This window comes from Lethenteron reissneri, chromosome 1 (genome assembly GCF_015708825.2).
Source record: "Lethenteron reissneri isolate LAM-NWPU_2019-01 chromosome 1, ASM1570882v1, whole genome shotgun sequence".
Taxonomy (NCBI): Eukaryota; Metazoa; Chordata; class Hyperoartia; order Petromyzontiformes; family Petromyzontidae; genus Lethenteron; species Lethenteron reissneri.
In genome coordinates this window covers 1,516,437-1,539,772 of record NC_083779.1, presented here as the reverse complement: position 1 = coordinate 1,539,772, position 23,336 = coordinate 1,516,437, and the positions used below count along the sequence as shown (strand labels likewise).

General features: G+C 50.8%; 1 protein-coding gene across 3 annotated transcripts; it reads right to left on the bottom strand.

Moving 5' to 3' along the window:
- Nucleotides 1-447: 447 nt before the first annotated feature.
- On the bottom strand, nucleotides 448-22,806 carry LOC133349175 (uncharacterized). Of its 3 annotated transcripts, XM_061562652.1 has the most exons (7): nucleotides 22,400-22,806; nucleotides 21,259-21,281; nucleotides 7,737-7,934; nucleotides 5,724-6,208; nucleotides 3,350-3,883; nucleotides 2,125-2,335; nucleotides 448-774 (listed from the first exon to the last, which is right to left on the bottom strand). In XM_061562652.1, exons 3-7 carry the CDS (start codon nucleotides 7,919-7,921, stop codon nucleotides 552-554), a joined length of 1,638 nt encoding a protein of 545 aa, XP_061418636.1. In that variant the 5' UTR covers nucleotides 7,922-7,934; nucleotides 21,259-21,281; nucleotides 22,400-22,806; the 3' UTR covers nucleotides 448-551. The 3 variants fall into 3 exon arrangements, with proteins under 3 accessions (XP_061418636.1, XP_061418466.1, XP_061418548.1); XM_061562482.1 differs by lacking the exon at nucleotides 22,400-22,806 and having other exon boundaries at nucleotides 21,259-21,641; XM_061562564.1 differs by lacking the exon at nucleotides 22,400-22,806 and having other exon boundaries at nucleotides 3,350-3,880; nucleotides 21,259-21,641.
- Between the last annotated feature and the right edge of the window lie 530 nt (nucleotides 22,807-23,336).

Below are 23,336 nucleotides of genomic sequence, written 5' to 3'. Positions count from 1 at the left end.
CAAATAACTCGAAACGCGTGGTGACGTCGATTCTAAACGTGGAGGGAAAAACCGAAGGACCCGGTAGAAAAATCCAATCGACCACGGATTAGAGAAACACGCAGACTCCAAATACACAGCAGGTGTCGTCAGGGTCGAACTCGACCCTCACGGTCTCCTGCATACCAGGCGAGGGAGTTAACATCTCTCACCACAGTTAACATCTCTCACCACAGTTAACATCTCTCACCACAGTTAACATCTCTCACCACAGTTAACATCTCTCACCACAGTTAACATCTTTCACCACAGTTAACATCTCTCCACCGCGCGACGGATGCCTCGTAGAAGAAGTCCAAGTCCAAGTCTGTGCGTCCGCTCGGTCCGCGAGCCTCCCCCCGCCTGCCCCGGCCACCCGCCCCCTTCCCCCCCACCGACCGTCTCGGACGTTTCCCCTCTCCCCTTGACCCCGCCGGTAAAACGGGCGGCGGGAGAGAGAGAGCGAAACGGCGGCCACCACGGCCTCGCCCCCCTGCGATTAGCGCCGGGGGCTGCGGGCCGTCTCCAGCGGCTCAGCTGCCCCACCACTGCACCTCCGGGGGCACGTGGGGGGGTGGCGGCGAGCGGGCCCCCGTCCCCCCGTGGCCCCCGTCGTCGAGGCCGCCGTGCGGGCCGGCCGGCCCCAGCGTGAAGAGGCAGTAGAGCGCGTGGCAGAGCATCGCGAGCGACGGGGCGAAGCTCAGGCAGAAGCCGAAGCCGGCGTAGCAGCTCCTGATGGTGGCCCAGAACACGAGGCTGGGTCACGGGCACGGACACGGAGGGGGCAAGATAAGAGATCACCCCCCCACCACCACCACCACCACCTTTGCCGTTGGGGGCAAGGGCTGTTAGTGAGCTGAACTAAAACTTTCTATTATAATAATTGTTTTTTTACCCTTCTATCTGGCAACAAAACTGACACCTTTTTACAAGGAGTCATGTTTGCATATACCACAATACCTGCAGTCATAATGCAAACAAAAAACACAACTGATAATGTGCACTGTCCTTGAAGTTGATTGGTCCACACCCGAGACAGCTTTCCTTAGAGCCTAGTCTCACATGGGTTGGACCAGATGACGCCAAAAGGCGCACAACTCAAAGACAATGCACCATCAGAGTATGAGAGCTCGGGGTGAGCATTTACTGGCAAATGAGGTTCCAATGGTGTAAAACTTTCTATTTCACCAGGTGAGGCCTACACTTGAGTGGATGTTGTGGTTGTTATCTTGTGGTTGTTTTTGTTTTTTGACTTGCATCCCACTGGGATTTTTGCACACAGTGTTGGTGTACGATGCTTTTTCTGCAATATTTTGCCATCTTTTCTTGGATTTTCTGTTTGCATTCAGTCACATAGTCACTTTAAGATGTTTTTTGTTCATGTTTTAGTTTTTTGTTTGTTGCGGTTGCACCCGATTCAAGAGCCGAATGGCTCACAGGGCTATACCTAATAAATGACCTTGAACTTGAAGTGCTGTAGCTCTTTTTCAGAAGCGATCTGCCAATTGACAAATGACGGCTCAACCATCTTGGCTTTGTCACGTGTAAATTTAAAGCGGCCACATTTGGGGCAAGTGCTGTTAGCAAGTAAAAAACTAAGCTAATCTATTCTTGATTCTACCAGGTAAGGCTCAGACTTGAGCCGCGTAGCTGCTTCTAAGCAGAGACCTGTCCGTCGCAAACGACAGCGCAACGGAGCGGCTTCACCATCGCCGCGTGCGGAATGTTTTGTTCCAGCTGCGGTTCTAAATGTGGAGGGGAAAAAGAAAACCTCAGGACCCTTGTAAAAATCCACGCGAGCACAGGGAGAGAGAGAGAGAAACACGCAAACTCCTAATATACATCCATAATAGAGGTGTTTTGGGTTAGATCGCGTAAAAACCCCAAAAAACTCTTTTACGGATGATATTGGTCACAAAAAGCCTGTGTGTTAAACTCCTAATATACAGGCATCGGTCAGGATAGGGATGGAACCCGCGACATCCTGCATACCAGGCGAGGTAGTTAACGTCTCGCCAGCCCAGAGAGCGATTGACACGCAAACTCCAATATACGTCAGGAATCCACCGCCTGGCGTCTCTCCGCTCATCCCACCGCTCCCCTCACCGTGAGATCACAAAGAGTGCGGCCGTGACGAGGACGAGAGGCAGGAAGTGTGGCTCCACGTTGAGCGCCAGCACGAGTGCCGCCAGCAGGTGCAGCAGCAGCTGCTGGGCCGTGTCGCTCACGAACGCGCGCTGGGCACGCACGGTGGACGTCCCCGCGGCACCACCTCGCAGCTGCCGCAGCAGCAGCGCCAGCCCCGTCGCCAGCATGCCTGGCGGTGGCGGAATGCAAAGACAAAGATGCTCGCGTATTGTAGCTCGCGATAGAACGTCGCGGGGGGGGGGCAAGTGCCGCTAGTGGCAGGTGCCGGCCAGGCACGGGGCGCACGACGGGCTGGGTGGCCAGAAACGCGCCCGCCCGGCCGCCTCATTTGAGGCCGAGTCGACCTATGGGCGGCCCAGATAATCGGCACTGGTGCTGATAGCCGTGAGTGGGAATTGAACTGGGTTCATGGCGCAGCGCGCGAAACGCCATTCATGGCGGAGACGTCACGACGGCGCTTGTGCCAGGCTAGGTGCACTTTGAGGCCACGTGAAGTGTCGATGTCTCGCTGGCTGGAGATCACGGGACAGACCCGGGTGGCGCCATGGGGTCGGCTGACTGAGATGACCGGCAGATTAGCCAACCGTGCTCCCCACTTTGCCAACTTTCTGCGTTTTGACGGAGAGTTGAACAAGACCTACCTCTCACACGCACAAAGCAAATATAGGCAGCAGTCCGCATCTCCACACGTGAAGACATATTTGACTCTCTCGACTCGTTGTTGGCTTTCCAAACGAATGTTATTTGCAAGCGGCGTTTGTCTCGTCGAAGAAACACTGACGGTGGTTTCGCCCCTTTTGGAGTCATCAGCACGAACACGATCCCAACCTCCGGCACTTCCTTCATCACGGGCGGCTGAACCCAAGAATCGAACTCAGAATCGCAACAGCAGCGTCTGTCGACCCGTGCCAGCGACCCTGCAACCCCTTGGCCGTGGTGACCTCAGCAACGCTCGCGACCCCGACGATTCTACGACCCCGGCGACCCCAGTGACTTCGACGATTCCCCGACCCCAACAATTCTGTGACTCCAGCTACAAAGCGACCCCACGACCCCAACCGCCCGGGCAACGTCGCAACCCCAGCGACCCCGACGACTCCACGAATTTGTCGATTCCGCGACCTCCGGCGACCCCCAGCGGCCCCCCCCCCCCGCCCCGCAACCCCCGCGCCGACCCACCCACCCAGCACGAGCGGCAGCAGGGCGAGGGCGCCGCAGCGGAGCGCGTAGGCCAGCCGCTCGGCCGTCGTCGGCGCGGCCGCCCTCCACGGCGCCAGGGCGCTCCACGGCAGCGCGGCGAACGCGGCGTAGGCCAGGCACGGCGCCAGCAGCAGCGCCAGCGCGCACGAGCCCAGCGAGCGCCAGCACCGCCGCCCGCCGTCGCGGCCGCCCGTCCCGTCTCCGCCTCCCGGTTCGGATCCGCGGCGACAGCAGCAGAAGAAGCGGCCGGAGTCCCGCCGGCGCTTGCCGGCGCCGCGGTCGGCGCCGTCGTCGGCGCCGTCGTCCCTCCGCCGCTTCTCCTTCTTGTGGAGCACGGCGCGCACGGTGGCCATCTCGTCCGCGTCGGCCTCGCGCAGGATCAGCTCGAAGCTGTCGTCTCCTTCGAGCGACGAGGTGGAGAACGGCTCCAGCAGCCGCCAGCTTCGCGGGGGCGCCGCGTGGTTCCAGTGGCGGACGTCGTCACGGCCGCCTCCTCCTCCTCCTCCATCTCCACCTCCTCAGCGAGCGGTGAAACACACGACAACAGCGGCATCGCAAGGCTCAGACTCAGAATGTTGTATTGACACTGCAGGAGGAGGAATCCGATGAGCTCCGAAACTCACAGATGTCCAGTCGGGGGTTATGGGGTAAGCACGTGACAACAAACAGCACACACACACGACAGGAGTGAAACGTACAAGAAAGTTAAAACAAATAAACCCAAACACAAAAACAAATACAACACGAAGCCATCCCCATCCTACGATGCAAAGCCCACCGAGGTATTCACTTATTTTTCAGAAGCGACCTGGCCACAAATGATAGCTCAACAAAGTGGCTCACCATCATTTGCCCACTTAACACAGCTAAATAATCCAAAAAAGACGTTGGCACGGGAACGGCTTCTTCTTTCGCGCGGATTAACAACAGCGGATTCAAGGTGTCGTTTTAGATTTGCTATCCACTCGATTTGCTGTCTGTTCAGACGCGGAGTGGATCTGCTCCAATCCTCCCTCAACGGATCAAAGATAACAGCAGTCGAGTGTTTACCAAGTGGCAACGGGTCAGCCGCTGAGCTGGTGAGATATGAACTACCTCGCCTGGTATGCAGGAGGTCGCGGGGTCCATCCCTACCCTGACTGATGCCTGTATATTAGGATTGAAGCTTTCGTGACTGCAAGGATTCATACTCTTAGTTCTTTTGGTAAAGTCACGTAGGTAAAAAATGAAATTAAAATTAATAAAAATAAAACAATAAAAATCACGACGTTTCGGAGGCAACACAAGTCTCCGTCATCAGGTGGGACCGTCACAACCAGATTTTGCTGTGAGCCTCACTTGATGCAGCAAATCTGGCTGTGACGGTCCCACCTGATGACGGAGACTTGTGTTGCCTCCGAAATGTCGTGATTTTTATTGTTTTATTTTTATTAATTTTAATTTAATTTTTTACCTACGTGACTTTACCGAAAGAACTAAGAGTATGTATATTAGGAGTTTAACACGTAGCCTTTCGTGACCAATATCATCCTTAATAGAGATTTTTTGGGGTTTTTACACGATCTAACCCAAAAAAACCTCTATTATGGATGCATATTAGGAGTTTGCGTGTCTCTCTCTTTCTCTCCCCGTGGTCGCGTGGATTTTTCTCTGGGTCCTCCGGTTTTATTTCCCCCCCTCCACATTTGGAATCGACGTCACGCATTTCGACCATTCGGCTGAACATTTCCCACGTGACCACGATGATGAGCCACTTGGCTGAGCTGTCATTTGCGATGGGCAGGTCGCTGCTGAAAAAGAGCTACACCACTCGAGTGTAGGCCTCACTCGAGTGGGCCTTACCTGGTCAAATAAAAAAATCGTTTGGAGCGGCTGACCCGTTAGGAGAGCCCGTTCAGCGGCGTTATTCGCCCCACGTGCTCCAGGAAGGGCACGGGAAGGAAACATTAAAGAGCTTCACAGCTCATCGGATTCCTCCTCCGGTACAAATAAACACTCTGATTCTGATTTAAAGTGTTCGTGACTGCAGGGATTCATCTTCTTGGTTCTTTCGGTAAAGTCACGTAGAATGGAAATAACAAAATAACAAAATAAAACATAATAAAATAATTCTTACGACGTTTTGGCCACAACGCAAGCAGCCGTCTTCAGGTGAAGACCAGATCTGTCAGGGAGACAGCGTCTGGTCTTCACCTGAGGACGGCTACTTGCGTTGTGGCCAAAACGTCGTGATCATTATTTTATTATGTTTTATTTTGTTATTTTGTTATTTCCATTCTACGTGACTTTACCGAAAAAACCAAGAAGATGATTCCTATTTTGTTTTCTGATTCTGATTCTGCACAGGCGTGTGTCACCTGCGTCCCAGCGATGGTGTCGGCCCGCCTCCTCCTCCTCGCCGTGCCTCCGCCGCTGATGACTGTGGTTCTGCTGCAGCTGCTGCTGCTGGTGGTGGTTGTAGTGGTTGTTGTTGTAGTGGTTGTGGTGGTTGTGGTGGTGGTGGCGGCGGCGCCCCGCCACGTAGCTCCCGTGGGCGCTGGCGGGCGCCGGCGACCAGCCGTCGTCGTACGAGACGTCGGTGGTGACGCCGCCGCCGCCGCCGTCTTCACCGTCTTCGCCGCACCGCTCCTCCGGACTGGACGAGTTGGTGTCGGCGACGCAGTAATGGCACGGCATGGAGAGACCGAGCTCGGCCGCTTTCACGCAACACGACGCGTCTTCCTCCTCCTGCTGCTGCTGCGAGTGGATGTCCGGAGCGAAAGTGAGGATGCGCTTGCACCGGGGCTGTGCGGCTGGCGCAGGGAGGTGCTGGCTCCACTGGCGAGGCAGGGTGCTGTACGGGCTGCCGGGGGCAGCAGAGGGGAGAGACGTGGCGAGAGTAGCATATCGACAAGGCTCGATTATTGCGGCTCAATACTCTACGGGACGTCTGGTAAAAAAAAAAAACTTCGCAAGCTGCAGCGTGGACGACATTCTCTGGCACGAGTCGTGACGGGTTACTGCGAGCTCACTCTGTGTCTGTCCAGTGCTCGCTGAGCTGCACTGGTTTCAGGTTGCCGAACTAACACGTTGCAAGGTCCATAATAGAGGTTTGTTGGGTTAGATCGCGTACATTTACGCGCGTAAATTTACGCGGCGCTTTCAAATGCGCTTCTGCGGCCGTCTGGAACGCTCTTCTCCGTCCGATATTAGGAAGCCACGGGGAGCTTTGCACTTTTAAATCATCGTCTAGATTGACAAAACTAATTTATTTTAGGACTGACTTTTTGTGTTTTGTTTTAATTGTCCTTGCTCCGCACCTCCGATTAGCACGACTGGCCAAGGTACAGTGCGAAAAAAGTTCAACATTCAGAGAGGACAGACAGAAACGGCGGGGGACTGGGGGTTGATTGATGATCATCAGTTGAGTTTAAACCGCTGCGGTGGGAGCGTTCACTGAACCGCTGCCAGAAGAAGCTCCCAGGACGCGGAGCGAAACGTCGGACATCGTTCCGAATGATTCGCGCAGCGCGTGGCGCGGCACAATAATACTACCGCAGGCTGTGTCTGTGAAACACAGCAGGTGAAGATGGTAATGAGGATGACGATGACGGTGATACTGATCTTGATTCCAATGCCGACGTTGCTTCATGTTGATGTAGCCGCTCACCTCGAGTTCGCAATGTCCTGATGGTGGCATCGTCTTTGTGATGTTCGCCTTTTGGCGTCTTCTGGTCTAACACCGGTTGAGACGAGGCTCTAAAGAAAGCCGTCTCTGGTGTGGACCAATCAGTTTCAAAGGCAATGCATCATCTACTACCAGAGCGTGCGTTTTGTTTGCATGTTCACTACAAGTACGTGTGGTTAATGAAGGACATGAGTCCTTGCAAAAGGTTTCAGTTTGGTGTTTTCAAATCTTAACACAACTGTTGTGTTGCCAGAAAGGGTAAAACCTATTATTATTATATGCCAACGTTGCTGCTGCTGCTGATGATGAAGATGATAATGTCGATGACAATCATGATAACAATGCTGCTACTGATCGTGCTTCCAATGCCAACGTAAGTGACAGCGCAGAACGTTGAACGGAAGCCGATGGAAACGCGGTCCAACAATGTCAGTGTATAGATGTACGTATATGGTGGACTTCTTTTGCACCGTACGTAGCAAACCGTGACTAATCGGAAGTGCGGGGGAAGGGCAACGCACTTAACACAAAAAGCGGCTCTAAAGAAATTCGTGTCAAATATATGTACGCATATTTGTTGAACCTCTTTCGCACCGTAGGAAACCAATACAACAAACTAATGACAAGAAGCAGTTCAACTTTGCTGCTGCTGCAGCTGCTGCTGCTGCTGGGGACGATGTGAAGGTGACGATGGCGCTCGCACCTCGGAGGGACGGCGCTTTGGATGTAGAGCTCCGACTCGTCCCCTCCGCTCTGTCCCAGGTTGCGGAGTTGGTTGATTATGACGCTCAGAGAGTCCTCCACGACCTTCTCTCCTCCGCCGTCGTGGTCGTCGCCGTTCTCACCACCCAGCGCCTCCATCTCCTTCAGGGTCCACGCCTCGGACATGGTACGGCTCGCCCTGGCAAGCCACACGAACACCCCACACACTCGCTGCCTCGCTCCATCTCCTCCATCTCCTCTACCGTCTCCGGCGAAGAATCCAAAGCCACCAGGGGTGTTGAGAACCTCAGAGAACCTCAGAGAAACTCTGGGCTGTTTAGAACCTCAGAGAACCTCAGGGCTGTTTAGAACCTCAGAGAACCTCAGGGCTGTGTAGAACCTCAGAGAACCTCAGGGCGGTTTAGAACCTCAGAGAACCTCAGGGCTGTTTAGAACCTCAGAGAACGTCAGGGCTGTTTAGAACCTCAGAGAACCTCAGGGCTGTGTAGAACCTCAGAGAACCTCAGGGCGGTTTAGAACCTCAGAGAACCTCAGGGCTGTTTAGAACCTCAGATAACCTCAGGGCTGTTTAGAACCTCAGAGAACCTCAGGGCTGTTTAGAACCTCAGATAACCTCAGGGCTGTTTAGAACCTCAGAGAACCTCAGGGCTGTTTAGAACCTCAGAGAACCTCAGGGGTGTTTAGAACCTCAGATAACCTCAGGGCTGTTTAGAACCTCAGAGAACCTCAGGGCGGTTTAGAACCTCAGAGAACCTCAGGGCTGTTTAGAACCTCAGAGAACCTCAGGGCTGTTTAGAACCTCAGAGAACCTCAGCGGTGTTTAGAACCTCAGAGAACCTCAGCGGTGTTTAGAACCTCAGATAACCTCAGGGCTGTTTAGAACCTCAGAGAACTTCAGCGGTGTTTAGAACCTCAGAGACACTCAGGGCTGTTTAGAACCTCAGAGAACCTCAGGGCTGTTTAGAACCTCAGAGAACCTCAGCGGTGTTTAGAACCTCAGAGAACCTCAGGGCTGTTTAGAACCTCAGAGAACCTCAAGGGTGTTTAGAACCTCAGAGAACCTCAGCGGTGTTTAGAACCTCAGAGAACCTCAGGGCTGTTTAGAACCTCAGAGAACCTCAGGGGTGTTTAGAACCTCAGAGAACCTCAGCGGTGTTTAGAACCTTAGATAACCTCAGGGCTGTTTAGAACCTCAGAGAACCTCAGGGCTGTTTAGAACCTCAGATAACCTCAGGGCTGTTTAGAACCTCAGAGAACCTCAGGGCTGTTTAGAACCTCAGAGAACCTCAGGGGTGTTTAGAACCTCAGATAACCTCAGGGCTGTTTAGAACCTCAGAGAACCTCAGGGCGGTTTAGAACCTCAGAGAACCTCAGGGCTGTTTAGAACCTCAGAGAACCTCAGGGCTGTTTAGAACCTCAGAGAACATCAGGGCTGTTTAGAACATCAGAGAACCTCAGGGCTGTTTAGAACCTCAGAGAACCTCAGGGCGGTTTAGAACCTCAGAGAACCTCAGCGGTGTTTAGAACCTCAGAGAACCTCAGCGGTGTTTAGAACCTCAGATAACCTCAGGGCTGTTTAGAACCTCAGAGAACTTCAGCGGTGTTTAGAACCTCAGAGAAACTCAGGGCTGTTTAGAACCTCAGAGAACCTCAGGGCTGTTTAGAACCTCAGAGAACCTCAGCGGTGTTTAGAACCTCAGAGAACCTCAGGGCTGTTTAGAACCTCAGAGAACCTCAAGGGTGTTTAGAACCTCAGAGAACCTCAGCGGTGTTTAGAACCTCAGATAACCTCAGGGCTGTTTAGAACCTCAGAGAACCTCAGGGGTGTTTAGAACCTCAGAGAACCTCAGCGGTGTTTAGAACCTTAGATAACCTCAGGGCTGTTTAGAACCTCAGAGCACCTCAGTGGTGTTTAGAACCTCAGAGAACCTCAGGGCTGTTTAGGACCTCAGAAAACCTCAGGGCTGTTTAGAACCTCAGAGAACCTCAGCGGTGTTTAGAACCTCAAAGAACCTCAGGGCAGTTTAGAACCTCAGAGAACCTCAGGGTTGTTTAGAACCTCAGATAACCTCAGGGCTGTTTAGAACCTCAGAGAACCTCAGGGTTGTTTAGAACCTTAGATAACCTCAGGGCTGTTTAGAACCTCAGAGAACCTCAGGGCTGTTTAGAACCTCAGAGAACCTCAGCGGTGTTTAGAACCTCAAAGAACCTCAGGGCTGTTTAGAACCTCAGAGAACCTCAGGGTTGTTTAGAACCTCAGAGAACCTCAGGGCTGTTTAGAACCTCAGAGAACCTCAGGGGTGTTTAGAACCTTAGATAACCTCAGGGCTGTTTAGAACCTCAGATAACCTCAGGGCTGTTTAGAACCTCAGAGAACCTCAGGGCTGTTTAGAACCTCAGATAACCTCAGGGCTGTTTAGAACCTCAGAGAACCTCAGGGCTGTTTAGAACCTCAGAGAACCTCAGGGGTGTTTAGAACCTCAGATAACCTCAGGGCTGTTTAGAACCTCAGAGAACCTCAGGGCGGTTTAGAACCTCAGAGAACCTCAGGGCTGTTTAGAACCTCAGAGAACCTCAGGGCTGTTTAGAACCTCAGAGAACATCAGGGCTGTTTAGAACATCAGAGAACCTCAGGGCTGTTTAGAACCTCAGAGAACCTCAGGGCGGTTTAGAACCTCAGAGAACCTCAGCGGTGTTTAGAACCTCAGAGAACCTCAGCGGTGTTTAGAACCTCAGATAACCTCAGGGCTGTTTAGAACCTCAGAGAACTTCAGCGGTGTTTAGAACCTCAGAGAAACTCAGGGCTGTTTAGAACCTCAGAGAACCTCAGGGCTGTTTAGAACCTCAGAGAACCTCAGCGGTGTTTAGAACCTCAGAGAACCTCAGGGCTGTTTAGAACCTCAGAGAACCTCAAGGGTGTTTAGAACCTCAGAGAACCTCAGCGGTGTTTAGAACCTCAGATAACCTCAGGGCTGTTTAGAACCTCAGAGAACCTCAGGGGTGTTTAGAACCTCAGAGAACCTCAGCGGTGTTTAGAACCTTAGATAACCTCAGGGCTGTTTAGAACCTCAGAGCACCTCAGTGGTGTTTAGAACCTCAGAGAACCTCAGGGCTGTTTAGGACCTCAGAAACCTCAGGGCTGTTTAGAACCTCAGAGAACCTCAGCGGTGTTTAGAACCTCAAAGAACCTCAGGGCAGTTTAGAACCTCAGAGAACCTCAGGGTTGTTTAGAACCTCAGATAACCTCAGGGCTGTTTAGAACCTCAGAGAACCTCAGGGTTGTTTAGAACCTTAGATAACCTCAGGGCTGTTTAGAACCTCAGAGAACCTCAGGGCTGTTTAGAACCTCAGAGAACCTCAGCGGTGTTTAGAACCTCAAAGAACCTCAGGGCTGTTTAGAACCTCAGAGAACCTCAGGGTTGTTTAGAACCTCAGATATCCTCAGGGCTGTTTAGAACCTCAGAGAACCTCAGGGTTGTTTAGAACCTTAGATAACCTCAGGGCTGTTTAGAACCTCAGATAACCTCAGGGCTGTTTAGAACCTCAGAGAACCTCAGGGCTGTTTAGAACCTCAGATAACCTCAGGGCTGTTTAGAACCTCAGAGAACCTCAGGGCTGTTTAGAACCTCAGAGAACCTCAGGGGTGTTTAGAACCTCAGATAACCTCAGGGCTGTTTAGAACCTCAGAGAACCTCAGGGCGGTTTAGAACCTCAGAGAACCTCAGGGCTGTTTAGAACCTCAGAGAACCTCAGCGCTGTTTAGAACCTCAGAGAACATCAGGGCTGTTTAGAACATCAGAGAACCTCAGGGCTGTTTAGAACCTCAGACAACCTCAGGGCGGTTTAGAACCTCAGAGAACCTCAGCGGTGTTTAGAACCTCAGAGAACCTCAGCGGTGTTTAGAACCTCAGATAACCTCAGGGCTGTTTAGAACCTCAGAGAACTTCAGCGGTGTTTAGAACCTCAGAGAAACTCAGGGCTGTTTAGAACCTCAGAGAACCTCAGGGCTGTTTAAAACCTCAGAGAACCTCAGGGCTGTTTAGAACCTCAGAGAACCTCAGCGGTGTTTAGAACCTCAGAGAACCTCAGGGCTGTTTAGAACCTCAGAGAACCTCAAGGGTGTTTAGAACCTCAGAGAACCTCAAGGGTGTTTAGAACCTCAGAGAACCTCAGCGGTGTTTAGAACCTCAGATAACCTCAGGGCTGTTTAGAACCTCAGAGAACCTCAGGGGTGTTTAGAACCTCAGAGAACCTCAGCGGTGTTTAGAACCTTAGATAACCTCAGGGCTGTTTAGAACCTCAGAGCACCTCAGTGGTGTTTAGAACCTCAGAGAACCTCAGGGCTGTTTAGAACCTCAGAAAACCTCAGGGCTGTTTAGAACCTCAGAGAACCTCAGCGGTGTTTAGAACCTCAAAGAACCTCAGGGCAGTTTAGAACCTCAGAGAACCTCAGGGTTGTTTAGAACCTCAGATAACCTCAGGGCTGTTTAGAACCTCAGAGAACCTCAGGGTTGTTTAGAACCTTAGATAACCTCAGGGCTGTTTAGAACCTCAGAGAACCTCAGGGTTGTTTAGAACCTCAGAGAACATCAAGGGTGTTTAGAACCTCAGAGAACCTCAAGGGTGTTTATAACCTCAGAGAACCTCAGGGCTGTTTAGAACCTCAGAGAACCTCAGGGATGTTTAGAACCTCAGATAACCTCAGGGCGGTTTAGAACCTCAGAGAACCTCAGGGGTGTTTAGAACCTCAGAGAACCTCAGGGCGGTTTAGAACCTCAGATAACCTCAAGGCTGTTTAGAACCTCAGAGAACATCAGGGCTGTTGAGAACCTCAGAGAACCTCAGGGCTGTTTAGAACCTCAGAGAACGTCAGGGCTGTTTAGAACCTCAGAGAACCTCAGGGCTGTGTAGAACCTCAGAGAACCTCAGGGCGGTTTAGAACCTCAGAGAACCTCAGGGCTGTATAGAACCTCAGATAACCTCAGGGCTGTTTAGAACCTCAGAGAACCTCAGGGCTGTTTAGAACCTCAGATAACCTCAGGGCTGTTTAGAACCTCAGAGAACCTCAGGGCTGTTTAGAACCTCAGAGAACCTCAGGGGTGTTTAGAACCTCAGATAACCTCAGGGCTGTTTAGAACCTCAGAGAACCTCAGGGCGGTTTAGAACCTCAGAGAACCTCAGGGCTGTTTAGAACCTCAGAGAACCTCAGGGCTGTTTAGAACCTCAGAGAACATCAGGGCTGTTTAGAACATCAGAGAACCTCAGGGCTGTTTAGAACCTCAGAGAACCTCAGGGCGGTTTAGAACCTCAGAGAACCTCAGCGGTGTTTAGAACCTCAGAGAACCTCAGCGGTGTTTAGAACCTCAGATAACCTCAGGGCTGTTTAGAACCTCAGATAACTTCAGCGGTGTTTAGAACCTCAGAGAAACTCAGGGCTGTTTAGAACCTCAGAGAACCTCAGGACTGTTTAGAACCACAGAGAACCTCAGCGGTGTTTAGAACCTCAGAGAACCTCAGGGCTGTTTAGAACCTCAGAGAACCTCAAGGGTGTTTAGAACCTCAGAGAACCTCAGCGGTGTTTAGAACCTCAGAGAACCTCAGGGCTGTTTAGAACCTCAGAGAACCTCAGGGGTGTTTAGAACCTCAGAGAACCTCAGCGGTGTTTAGAACCTTAGATAACCTCAGGGCTGTTTAGAACCTCAGAGCACCTCAGCGGTGTTTAGAACCTCAGAGAACCTCAGGGCTGTTTAGAACCTCAGAAAACCTCAGGGCTGTTTAGAACCTCAGAGAACCTCAGCGGTGTTTAGAACCTCAAAGAACCTCAGGGCTGTTTAGAACCTCAGAGAACCTCAGGGTTGTTTAGAACCTCAGATAACCTCAGGGCTGTTTAGAACCTCAGAGAACCTCAGGGTTGTTTAGAACCTTAGATAACCTCAAGGGTGTTTAGAACCTCAGAGAACCTCAGCGGTGTTTAGAACCTCAGATAACCTCAGGGCTGTTTAGAACCTCAGAGAACCTCAGGGGTGTTTAGAACCTCAGAGAACCTCAGCGGTGTTTAGAACCTTAGATAACCTCAGGGCTGTTTAGAACCTCAGAGCACCTCAGTGGTGTTTAGAACCTCAGAGAACCTCAGGGCTGTTTAGGACCTCAGAAAACCTCAGGGCTGTTTAGAACCTCAGAGAACCTCAGCGGTGTTTAGAACCTCAAAGAACCTCAGGGCAGTTTAGAACCTCAGAGAACCTCAGGGTTGTTTAGAACCTCAGATAACCTCAGGGCTGTTTAGAACCTCAGAGAACCTCAGGGTTGTTTAGAACCTTAGATAACCTCAGGGCTGTTTAGAACCTCAGAGAACCTCAGGGCTGTTTAGAACCTCAGAGAACCTCAGCGGTGTTTAGAACCTCAAAGAACCTCAGGGCTGTTTAGAACCTCAGAGAACCTCAGGGTTGTTTAGAACCTCAGATATCCTCAGGGCTGTTTAGAACCTCAGAGAACCTCAGGGTTGTTTAGAACCTTAGATAACCTCAGGGCTGTTTAGAACCTCAGATAACCTCAGGGCTGTTTAGAACCTCAGAGAACCTCAGGGCTGTTTAGAACCTCAGATAACCTCAGGGCTGTTTAGAACCTCAGAGAACCTCAGGGCTGTTTAGAACCTCAGAGAACCTCAGGGGTGTTTAGAACCTCAGATAACCTCAGGGCTGTTTAGAACCTCAGAGAACCTCAGGGCGGTTTAGAACCTCAGAGAACCTCAGGGCTGTTTAGAACCTCAGAGAACCTCAGCGCTGTTTAGAACCTCAGAGAACATCAGGGCTGTTTAGAACATCAGAGAACCTCAGGGCTGTTTAGAACCTCAGACAACCTCAGGGCGGTTTAGAACCTCAGAGAACCTCAGCGGTGTTTAGAACCTCAGAGAACCTCAGCGGTGTTTAGAACCTCAGATAACCTCAGGGCTGTTTAGAACCTCAGAGAACTTCAGCGGTGTTTAGAACCTCAGAGAAACTCAGGGCTGTTTAGAACCTCAGAGAACCTCAGGGCTGTTTAAAACCTCAGAGAACCTCAGGGCTGTTTAGAACCTCAGAGAACCTCAGCGGTGTTTAGAACCTCAGAGAACCTCAGGGCTGTTTAGAACCTCAGAGAACCTCAAGGGTGTTTAGAACCTCAGAGAACCTCAAGGGTGTTTAGAACCTCAGAGAACCTCAGCGGTGTTTAGAACCTCAGATAACCTCAGGGCTGTTTAGAACCTCAGAGAACCTCAGGGGTGTTTAGAACCTCAGAGAACCTCAGCGGTGTTTAGAACCTTAGATAACCTCAGGGCTGTTTAGAACCTCAGAGCACCTCAGTGGTGTTTAGAACCTCAGAGAACCTCAGGGCTGTTTAGAACCTCAGAAAACCTCAGGGCTGTTTAGAACCTCAGAGAACCTCAGCGGTGTTTAGAACCTCAAAGAACCTCAGGGCAGTTTAGAACCTCAGAGAACCTCAGGGTTGTTTAGAACCTCAGATAACCTCAGGGCTGTTTAGAACCTCAGAGAACCTCAGGGTTGTTTAGAACCTTAGATAACCTCAGGGCTGTTTAGAACCTCAGAGAACCTCAGGGTTGTTTAGAACCTCAGAGAACATCAAGGGTGTTTAGAACCTCAGAGAACCTCAAGGGTGTTTATAACCTCAGAGAACCTCAGGGCTGTTTAGAACCTCAGAGAACCTCAGGGATGTTTAGAACCTCAGATAACCTCAGGGCGGTTTAGAACCTCAGAGAACCTCAGGGGTGTTTAGAACCTCAGAGAACCTCAGGGCGGTTTAGAACCTCAGATAACCTCAAGGCTGTTTAGAACCTCAGAGAACATCAGGGCTGTTGAGAACCTCAGAGAACCTCAGGGCTGTTTAGAACCTCAGAGAACGTCAGGGCTGTTTAGAACCTCAGAGAACCTCAGGGCTGTGTAGAACCTCAGAGAACCTCAGGGCGGTTTAGAACCTCAGAGAACCTCAGGGCTGTATAGAACCTCAGATAACCTCAGGGCTGTTTAGAACCTCAGAGAACCTCAGGGCTGTTTAGAACCTCAGATAACCTCAGGGCTGTTTAGAACCTCAGAGAACCTCAGGGCTGTTTAGAACCTCAGAGAACCTCAGGGGTGTTTAGAACCTCAGATAACCTCAGGGCTGTTTAGAACCTCAGAGAACCTCAGGGCGGTTTAGAACCTCAGAGAACCTCAGGGCTGTTTAGAACCTCAGAGAACCTCAGGGCTGTTTAGAACCTCAGAGAACATCAGGGCTGTTTAGAACATCAGAGAACCTCAGGGCTGTTTAGAACCTCAGAGAACCTCAGGGCGGTTTAGAACCTCAGAGAACCTCAGCGGTGTTTAGAACCTCAGAGAACCTCAGCGGTGTTTAGAACCTCAGATAACCTCAGGGCTGTTTAGAACCTCAGATAACTTCAGCGGTGTTTAGAACCTCAGAGAAACTCAGGGCTGTTTAGAACCTCAGAGAACCTCAGGACTGTTTAGAACCACAGAGAACCTCAGCGGTGTTTAGAACCTCAGAGAACCTCAGGGCTGTTTAGAACCTCAGAGAACCTCAAGGGTGTTTAGAACCTCAGAGAACCTCAGCGGTGTTTAGAACCTCAGAGAACCTCAGGGCTGTTTAGAACCTCAGAGAACCTCAGGGGTGTTTAGAACCTCAGAGAACCTCAGCGGTGTTTAGAACCTTAGATAACCTCAGGGCTGTTTAGAACCTCAGAGCACCTCAGCGGTGTTTAGAACCTCAGAGAACCTCAGGGCTGTTTAGAACCTCAGAAAACCTCAGGGCTGTTTAGAACCTCAGAGAACCTCAGCGGTGTTTAGAACCTCAAAGAACCTCAGGGCTGTTTAGAACCTCAGAGAACCTCAGGGTTGTTTAGAACCTCAGATAACCTCAGGGCTGTTTAGAACCTCAGAGAACCTCAGGGTTGTTTAGAACCTTAGATAACCTCAGGGCTGTTTAGAACCTCAGAGAATCTCAGGGTTGTTTAGAACCTCAGAGAACCTCAGGGCTGTTTAGAACCTCAGAGAACATCAAGGCTGTTTAGAACATCAGAGAACCTCAGGGCTGTTTAGAACCTCAGAGAACCTCAGGGCGGTTTAGAACCTCAGAGAACCTCAGCGGTGTTTAGAACCTCAGAGAACCTCAGCGGTGTTTAGAACCTCAGATAACCTCAGGGCTGTTTAGAACCTCAGAGAACTTCAGCGGTGTTTAGAACCTCAGAGAAACTCAGGGCTGTTTAGAACCTCAGAGAACCTCAGGGCTGTTTAGAACCTCAGAGAACCTCAGCGGTGTTAAGAACCTCAGAGAACCTCAGGGCTGTTTAGAACCTCAGAGAACCTCAAGGGTGTTTAGAACCTCAGAGAACCTCAGCGGTGTTTAGAACCTCAGATAACCTCAGGGCTGTTTAGAACCTCAGAGAACCTCAGGGGTGTTTAGAACCTCAGAGAACCTCAGCGGTGTTTAGAACCTTAGATAACCTCAGGGCTGTTTAGAACCTCAGAGCACCTCAGTGGTGTTTAGAACCTCAGAGAACCTCAGGGCTGTTTAGAACCTCAGAAAACCTCAGGGCTGTTTAGAACCTCAGAGAACCTCAGCGGTGTTTAGAACCTCAAAGAACTTCAGGGCAGTTTAGAACCTCAGAGAACCTCAGGGTTGTTTAGAACCTCAGATAACCTCAGGGCTGTTTAGAACCTCAGAGAACCTCAGGGTTGTTTAGAACCTTAGATAACCTCAGGGCTGTTTAGAACCTCAGAGAACCTCAGGGTTGTTTAGAACCTCAGAGAACATCAAGGGTGTTTAGAACCTCAGAGAACCTCAAGGGTGTTTAGAACCTCAGAGAACCTCAGGGCTGTTTAGAACCTCAGAGAACCTCAGGGATGTTTAGAACCTCAGATAACCTCAGGGCGGTTTAGAACCTCAGAGAACCTCAGGGGTGTTTAGAACCTCAGAGAACATCAGGGCGGTTTAGAACCTCAGATAACCTCAAGGCTGTTTAGAACCTCAGAGAACATCAGGGCTGTTGAGTACCTCAGAGAACCTCAGGGCTGTTTAGAACCTCAGAGAACGTCAGGGCTGTTTAGAACCTCAGAGAACCTCAGGGCTGTGTAGAACCTCAGAGAACCTCAGGGCGGTTTAGAACCTCAGAGAACCTCAGGGCTGTATAGAACCTCAGATAACCTCAGGGCTGTTTAGAACCTCAGAGAACCTCAGGGCTGTTTAGAACCTCAGATAACCTCAGGGCTGTTTAGAACCTCAGAGAACCTCAGGGCTGTTTAGAACCTCAGAGAACCTCAGGGGTGTTTAGAACCTCAGATAACCTCAGGGCTGTTTAGAACCTCAGAGAACCTCAGGGCGGTTTAGAACCTCAGAGAACCTCAGGGCTGTTTAGAACCTCAGAGAACCTCAGGGCTGTTTAGAACCTCAGAGAACATCAGGGCTGTTTAGAACATCAGAGAACCTCAGGGCTGTTTAGAACCTCAGAGAACCTCAGGGCGGTTTAGAACCTCAGAGAACCTCAGCGGTGTTTAGAACCTCAGAGAACCTCAGCGGTGTTTAGAACCTCAGATAACCTCAGGGCTGTTTAGAACCTCAGAGAACTTCAGCGGTGTTTAGAACCTCAGAGAAACTCAGGGCTGTTTAGAACCTCAGAGAACCTCAGGGCTGTTTAGAACCTCAGAGAACCTCAGCGGTGTTTAGAACCTCAGAGAACCTCAGGGCTGTTTAGAACCTCAGAGAACCTCAAGGGTGTTTAGAACCTCAGAGAACCTCAGCGGTGTTTAGAACCTCAGAGACCCTCAGGGCTGTTTAGAACCTCATAGAACCTCAGGGGTGTTTAGAACCTCAGAGAACCTCAGCGGTGTTTAGAACCTTAGATAACCTCAGGGCTGTTTAGAACCTCAGAGCACCTCAGCGGTGTTTAGAACCTCAGAGAACCTCAGGGCTGTTTAGAACCTCAGAAAACCTCAGGGCTGTTTAGAACCTCAGAGAACCTCAGCGGTGTTTAGAACCTCAAAGAACCTCAGGGCTGTTTAGAACCTCAGAGAACCTCAGGGTTGTTTAGAACCTCAGATAACCTCAGGGCTGTTTAGATCCTCAGAGAACCTCAGGGTTGTTTAGAACCTTAGATAACCTCAGGGCTGTTTAGAACCTCAGAGAACCTCAGGGTTGTTTAGAACCTCAGAGAACATCAAGGGTGTTTAGAACCTCAGAGAACCTCAAGGGTGTTTAGAACCTCAGAGAACCTCAGGGCTGTTTAGAACCTCAGAGAACCTCAGGGATGTTTAGAACCTCAGATAACCTCAGGGCGGTTTAGAACCTCAGAGAACCTCAGGGGTGTTTAGAACCTCAGAGAACCTCAGGGCGGTTTAGAACCTCAGATAACCTCAAGGCTGTTTAGAACCTCAGAGAACCTCAAGGCTGTTTAGAACCTCAGAGAACCTCATGGCGGTTTAGAACCTCAGAGAACCTCAGGGCTGTTTAGAACCTCAGAGAACCTCAAGGCGGTTTAGAACCTCAGAGAACCTCAGGGATGTTTAGAACCTCAGATAACCTCAGGGCGGTTTAGAACCTCAGAGAACCTCAGGGGTGTTTAGAACCTCAGATAACCTCAGGGCGGTTTAGAACCTCAGATAACCTCAGGGCTGATTAGAACCTCAGAGAACATCACGGCTGTTTAGAACCTCATAGAACATCAGGGCTGTTTAGAACCTCAGAGAACCTCAGGGCTGTTTAGAACCTCAGAGAACCTCAGGGCTGTTTAGAACCTCATAGAACATCAGGGCTGTTTAGAGCCTTAGAGAACCTCAGGGCTGTTTAGAACCTCAGAGAACATCAGGGCTGTTTAGAACCTCATAGAACATCAGGGCTGTTTAGAACCTTATAGAACATCAGGGCTGTTTAGAACCTCAGAGAACCTCAGGGCTGTTTAGAACCTCAGAGAACCTCAGGGCTGTTTAGAACCTTAGAGAACCTCAGGGCTGTTTAGAACCTTAGAGAACCTCAGGGCTGTTTAGAACCTCAGAGAACCTCAGGGCTGTTTAGAACCTCAGAGAACCTCAGGGCTGTTTAGAACCTCAGAGAACCTCAGGGCTGTTTAGAACCTTAGAGAACCTCAGGGCTGTTTAGAACCTCAGAGAACCTCAGGGCTGTTTAGAACCTCAGAGAACCTTAGGCCTGTTTAGAACCTTAGAGAATATCAAGGCTGTTTAGAACCTCAGAGAACCTCAGGGCTGTTTAGAACCTCAGAATCAGAACCGTCACTTGGGGGCGCGGCGCTGGCTAGGCGATGTTAACTACCTCGCCTGGCATACAGGAGCTCGGTTGGTTCGACCGCGATGGTGCCTGTTGTGATATTCGGAGTTTGCGTGTCTCTTTCTCTCTCTCTCTCTGCCACGGTCTCGTGGATTGTTTTTGTTATCCGGGTTCTGCGTCGTTTCCCCCCCACCGCCACATCTAGAACGAACACCACGCGTCGCGAGCGGCGCTTCGTCTCCACCTGGGGTGCATCGCGCATCCCCTGGGGCCACGAGATGCCCTTTCTGGAGGTGGTGCGAGACACGGTCCAGATTTTTTGTTAGAAGGTAAATCATCGAACACACACACACATTAAGCACGGGTGCGTTGTTTCATCAAACCCCTGTGTATTTCGATTTAAAGCTTTCGTGACTGCAGGGATTCCTCTTCTTGGTTCTTTCGGTAAAGTCACGTAGAAGGGAAATAATAAAACAATAAAAATAAAACATAAAAAAAATATATATTTTATGTTTTATTTCATTATAAAATAGGAAAAATACATTTTTTTATTTTATTTTTATAATTTTATGATTAAATACATTTTTTATTACGTTTTATTTTTATTACTTTATTATTTCCCTTCTACGTGACTTTACCGAAAGAAACATTTTATTACGTTTTATTTTTATTACTTTATTATTTCCCTTCTACGTGACTTTACCGAAAGAACCAAGAAGATGAATCCCTGTGTATTTATTAACATTGTAAAAAAACAAGATTACGATCCAGAAACAAAGCGTTGCGAGGCTTCAGTAAAAGTTAAGAACCGCTGGTTTAGAGCAATCGTCTGCTGCTATAAGTGTCCACGTGATGACGACGACGACGACGTCTTCATCATCAGCTGCTATCATTTGCGACGATCGTTTTTGATGGAAAAGCGACGGATAATGAGACACTGAAACGTGATGACAACGCTAGTCCCGTAATGAGTGGACGGTCTCGATTCAGAGAGAGAAGCTCCATCACTCGGCGGAGCCGTCGACCGCCACGCGTCAACTCCGCACGACCGATCTGTCCGTGCAGCGCAAAAGTTGACCGGTGGTCATCTCGCGGTAACCACCGGCCCCTTCCATGGAAACGTGGAATTTCCGCCGACGGCTTCGCTGGGACTCAGCCTCAGCGCGCTCTCCTTTTCGCCGAGAGGATGATTTGTTTAAACTTCTGAGCAAGCTGATTGCACGATTGGATGATGTACTCACCAGCGAATTGTAAGCCCGTGGTCCTGCACAAGAAACAGAGTACGTCTGGTTTTAACTACACAGCGAGTGTGTGTAGTGTGTGTAGAGTGTGTGTGTTGAGTGTGTGTAGCAGAGGTGTGGACTCGAGTCATGTGACTTGGACTCGAGTCAGACTCGAGTCATGAATTTGATGACTTCAGACTCGACTTGGACTTGCATAACAATGACTTTGTCCCACCTCTGAGGTGTGGACTCGAGTCATGTGACTTGGACTCGAGTCAGACTCGAGTCATGAATTTGATGACTTCAGACTCGACTTGGACTTGCATAACAATGACTTTGTCCCACCTCTGGTGTGTAGTGTGTGTGTGTAGAGTGAGTGTAGTGTGTGTGTAGTATGTGTGTGTAGTGTGTGGTGTGTGTGTAGTGTGTGTAGTGTGTGTGTGGTGTGTGTGGTGTGTGTGTAGTGTGTGTGTGGTGTGTGTGTAGTGTGTGTAGAGTGTGTGTGTTGAGTGTGTGTAGTGTGTGTGTGTAGAGTGTGTGTAGTGTGTGTGTAGTATGTGTAGTGTGTGTGTAGTGTGTGTGTAGTGTATGTGTGTGCGCGCCTGTGTGTGCGTGTGTGTGTGTGTAGGGTGTGTGTGTAGTGTGTGTGTAGTGTGTGTAGTGTGTGTGTATAGTGTGTGTAGTGTGTGTGTAGTGTGTGTGTAGTGTGTGTGTAGTGTGTGTAGTGTGTGTGTATAGTGTGTGTAGTGTGTGTGTAGTGTGTGTAGTGTGTGCGTGACACGCTGTTGTGTCTCACAATCTCGTGCGTGTAGTGTAGCGCGTATCCCAAGCTGCGTGGTGTGCGTGCGTGAGAAGCTGCGTGGTGTGCGTGCGTGAGAAGCTGCGTGGTGTGCGTGCGTGAGAAGCTGCGTGGTGTGCGTGCCTGAGAAGCTGCGTGGTGTGCGTGCGTGAGAAGCTGCGTGGTGTGCGTGCGTGAGAAGCTGGGTGGTGTGCGTGCGTGAGAAGCTGCGTGGTGTGCGTGCGTGAGAAGCTGCGTGGTGTGCGTGCGTGAGAAGCTGCGTGGTGTGCGTGCGTGAGAAGCTGCGTGGTGTGCGTGCGTGAGAAGCTGCGTGGTGTGCGTGCGTGTCTCTGTGTGCCCCGCAAGCGATGCGCTACGTACGTGGAGGTGGTGGAGGTGGTGGTGGTGGTGGATGGAGGAGGTGGTGGTGGAGCTGGTGATGGTGGTGGAGGCGGTGGTGGTGGTGGAGGTGGTGATGGTGGTGGAGGTGGTGGTGGTGGATGGAGGAGGTGGTGGTGGTGGAGGTGGTGGATGGAGGTGGTGGAGGAGGTGGTGGTGGAGGAGGTGGTGGAGGTGGTGATGGTGGTGGAGGTGGTGGATGGAGGTGGTGGTGGATGGAGGTGATGGAGGTGGTGGAGGTGGTGATGGTGATGGTGGTGATGGTGGTGATGGTGGTGGTGGTGTAGGTGGTGATGGTGGAGGTGGTGGTGATGGTGGTGATGGTGGTGGTGGTAGTGGTGATGAACTCTGGAGTGGAGCGGGGCGCCAGGAGTCTCAATCCTGGCGCTCTCAACTCCTTCCCCTCGTGAGGAAACGCCCACGCGTGTAGGGGGGGGGGTGTGGGTATGTGTGTGTTCGTGTGTGTGTGGGTATGTGTGTGTGTGGGTATGTGTGTGTGGGGGTATGTGTGTGTGGGGGTATGTGTGGGGGGGTATATGTGTGTGGGGGTATATGTGTGTATATTCGTGTGTGTGGGGGTATGTGTGTGTGTGGGGGGGTATGTGTGTGTGGGTATATGTGTGTGTGTGTGGGGGTATGTGTGTGTGTGGGGGGGGTGTGTGTGTGTGTATGTGTGTGTGGGGTATGTGTGTGTGTGGGGGGGGGGTGTATGTGTGTGTGTGGGGTGTGTGTTCGTGTGTATGTTTGTGTGGGGGTGTGTGTGTGTGGGGGTATGTGTGTGTGTGTGTGGGGTGTGTATGTGTGTGTGTTCGTGTGTATGTGTGTGTGGGGGTGTGTGTGTGTGGGGGTGTGTGTGGGGGTGTGTGTGTGTGTGTGGGGGTGTGTGTATGTGTGTGTGTGGGTGTGTGTGTGTGAGTGG

Coding starts and splice junctions, on each gene's coding strand:
- LOC133349175 (XM_061562482.1), bottom strand. CDS start 21,389: ATGACTCGAGTCCACACCTCTGCTACACACACTCAACACACACACTCT. Junction 6,209..7,736: donor CAAAGCGCCGTCCCTCCGAG/GTGCGAGCGCCA, acceptor TGCCCCCGGCAG/CCCGTACAGCACCCTGCCTC. Junction 2,336..3,349: donor CCTGCTGCCGCTCGTGCTGG/GTGGGTGGGTCG, acceptor CGCCACCGCCAG/GCATGCTGGCGACGGGGCTG.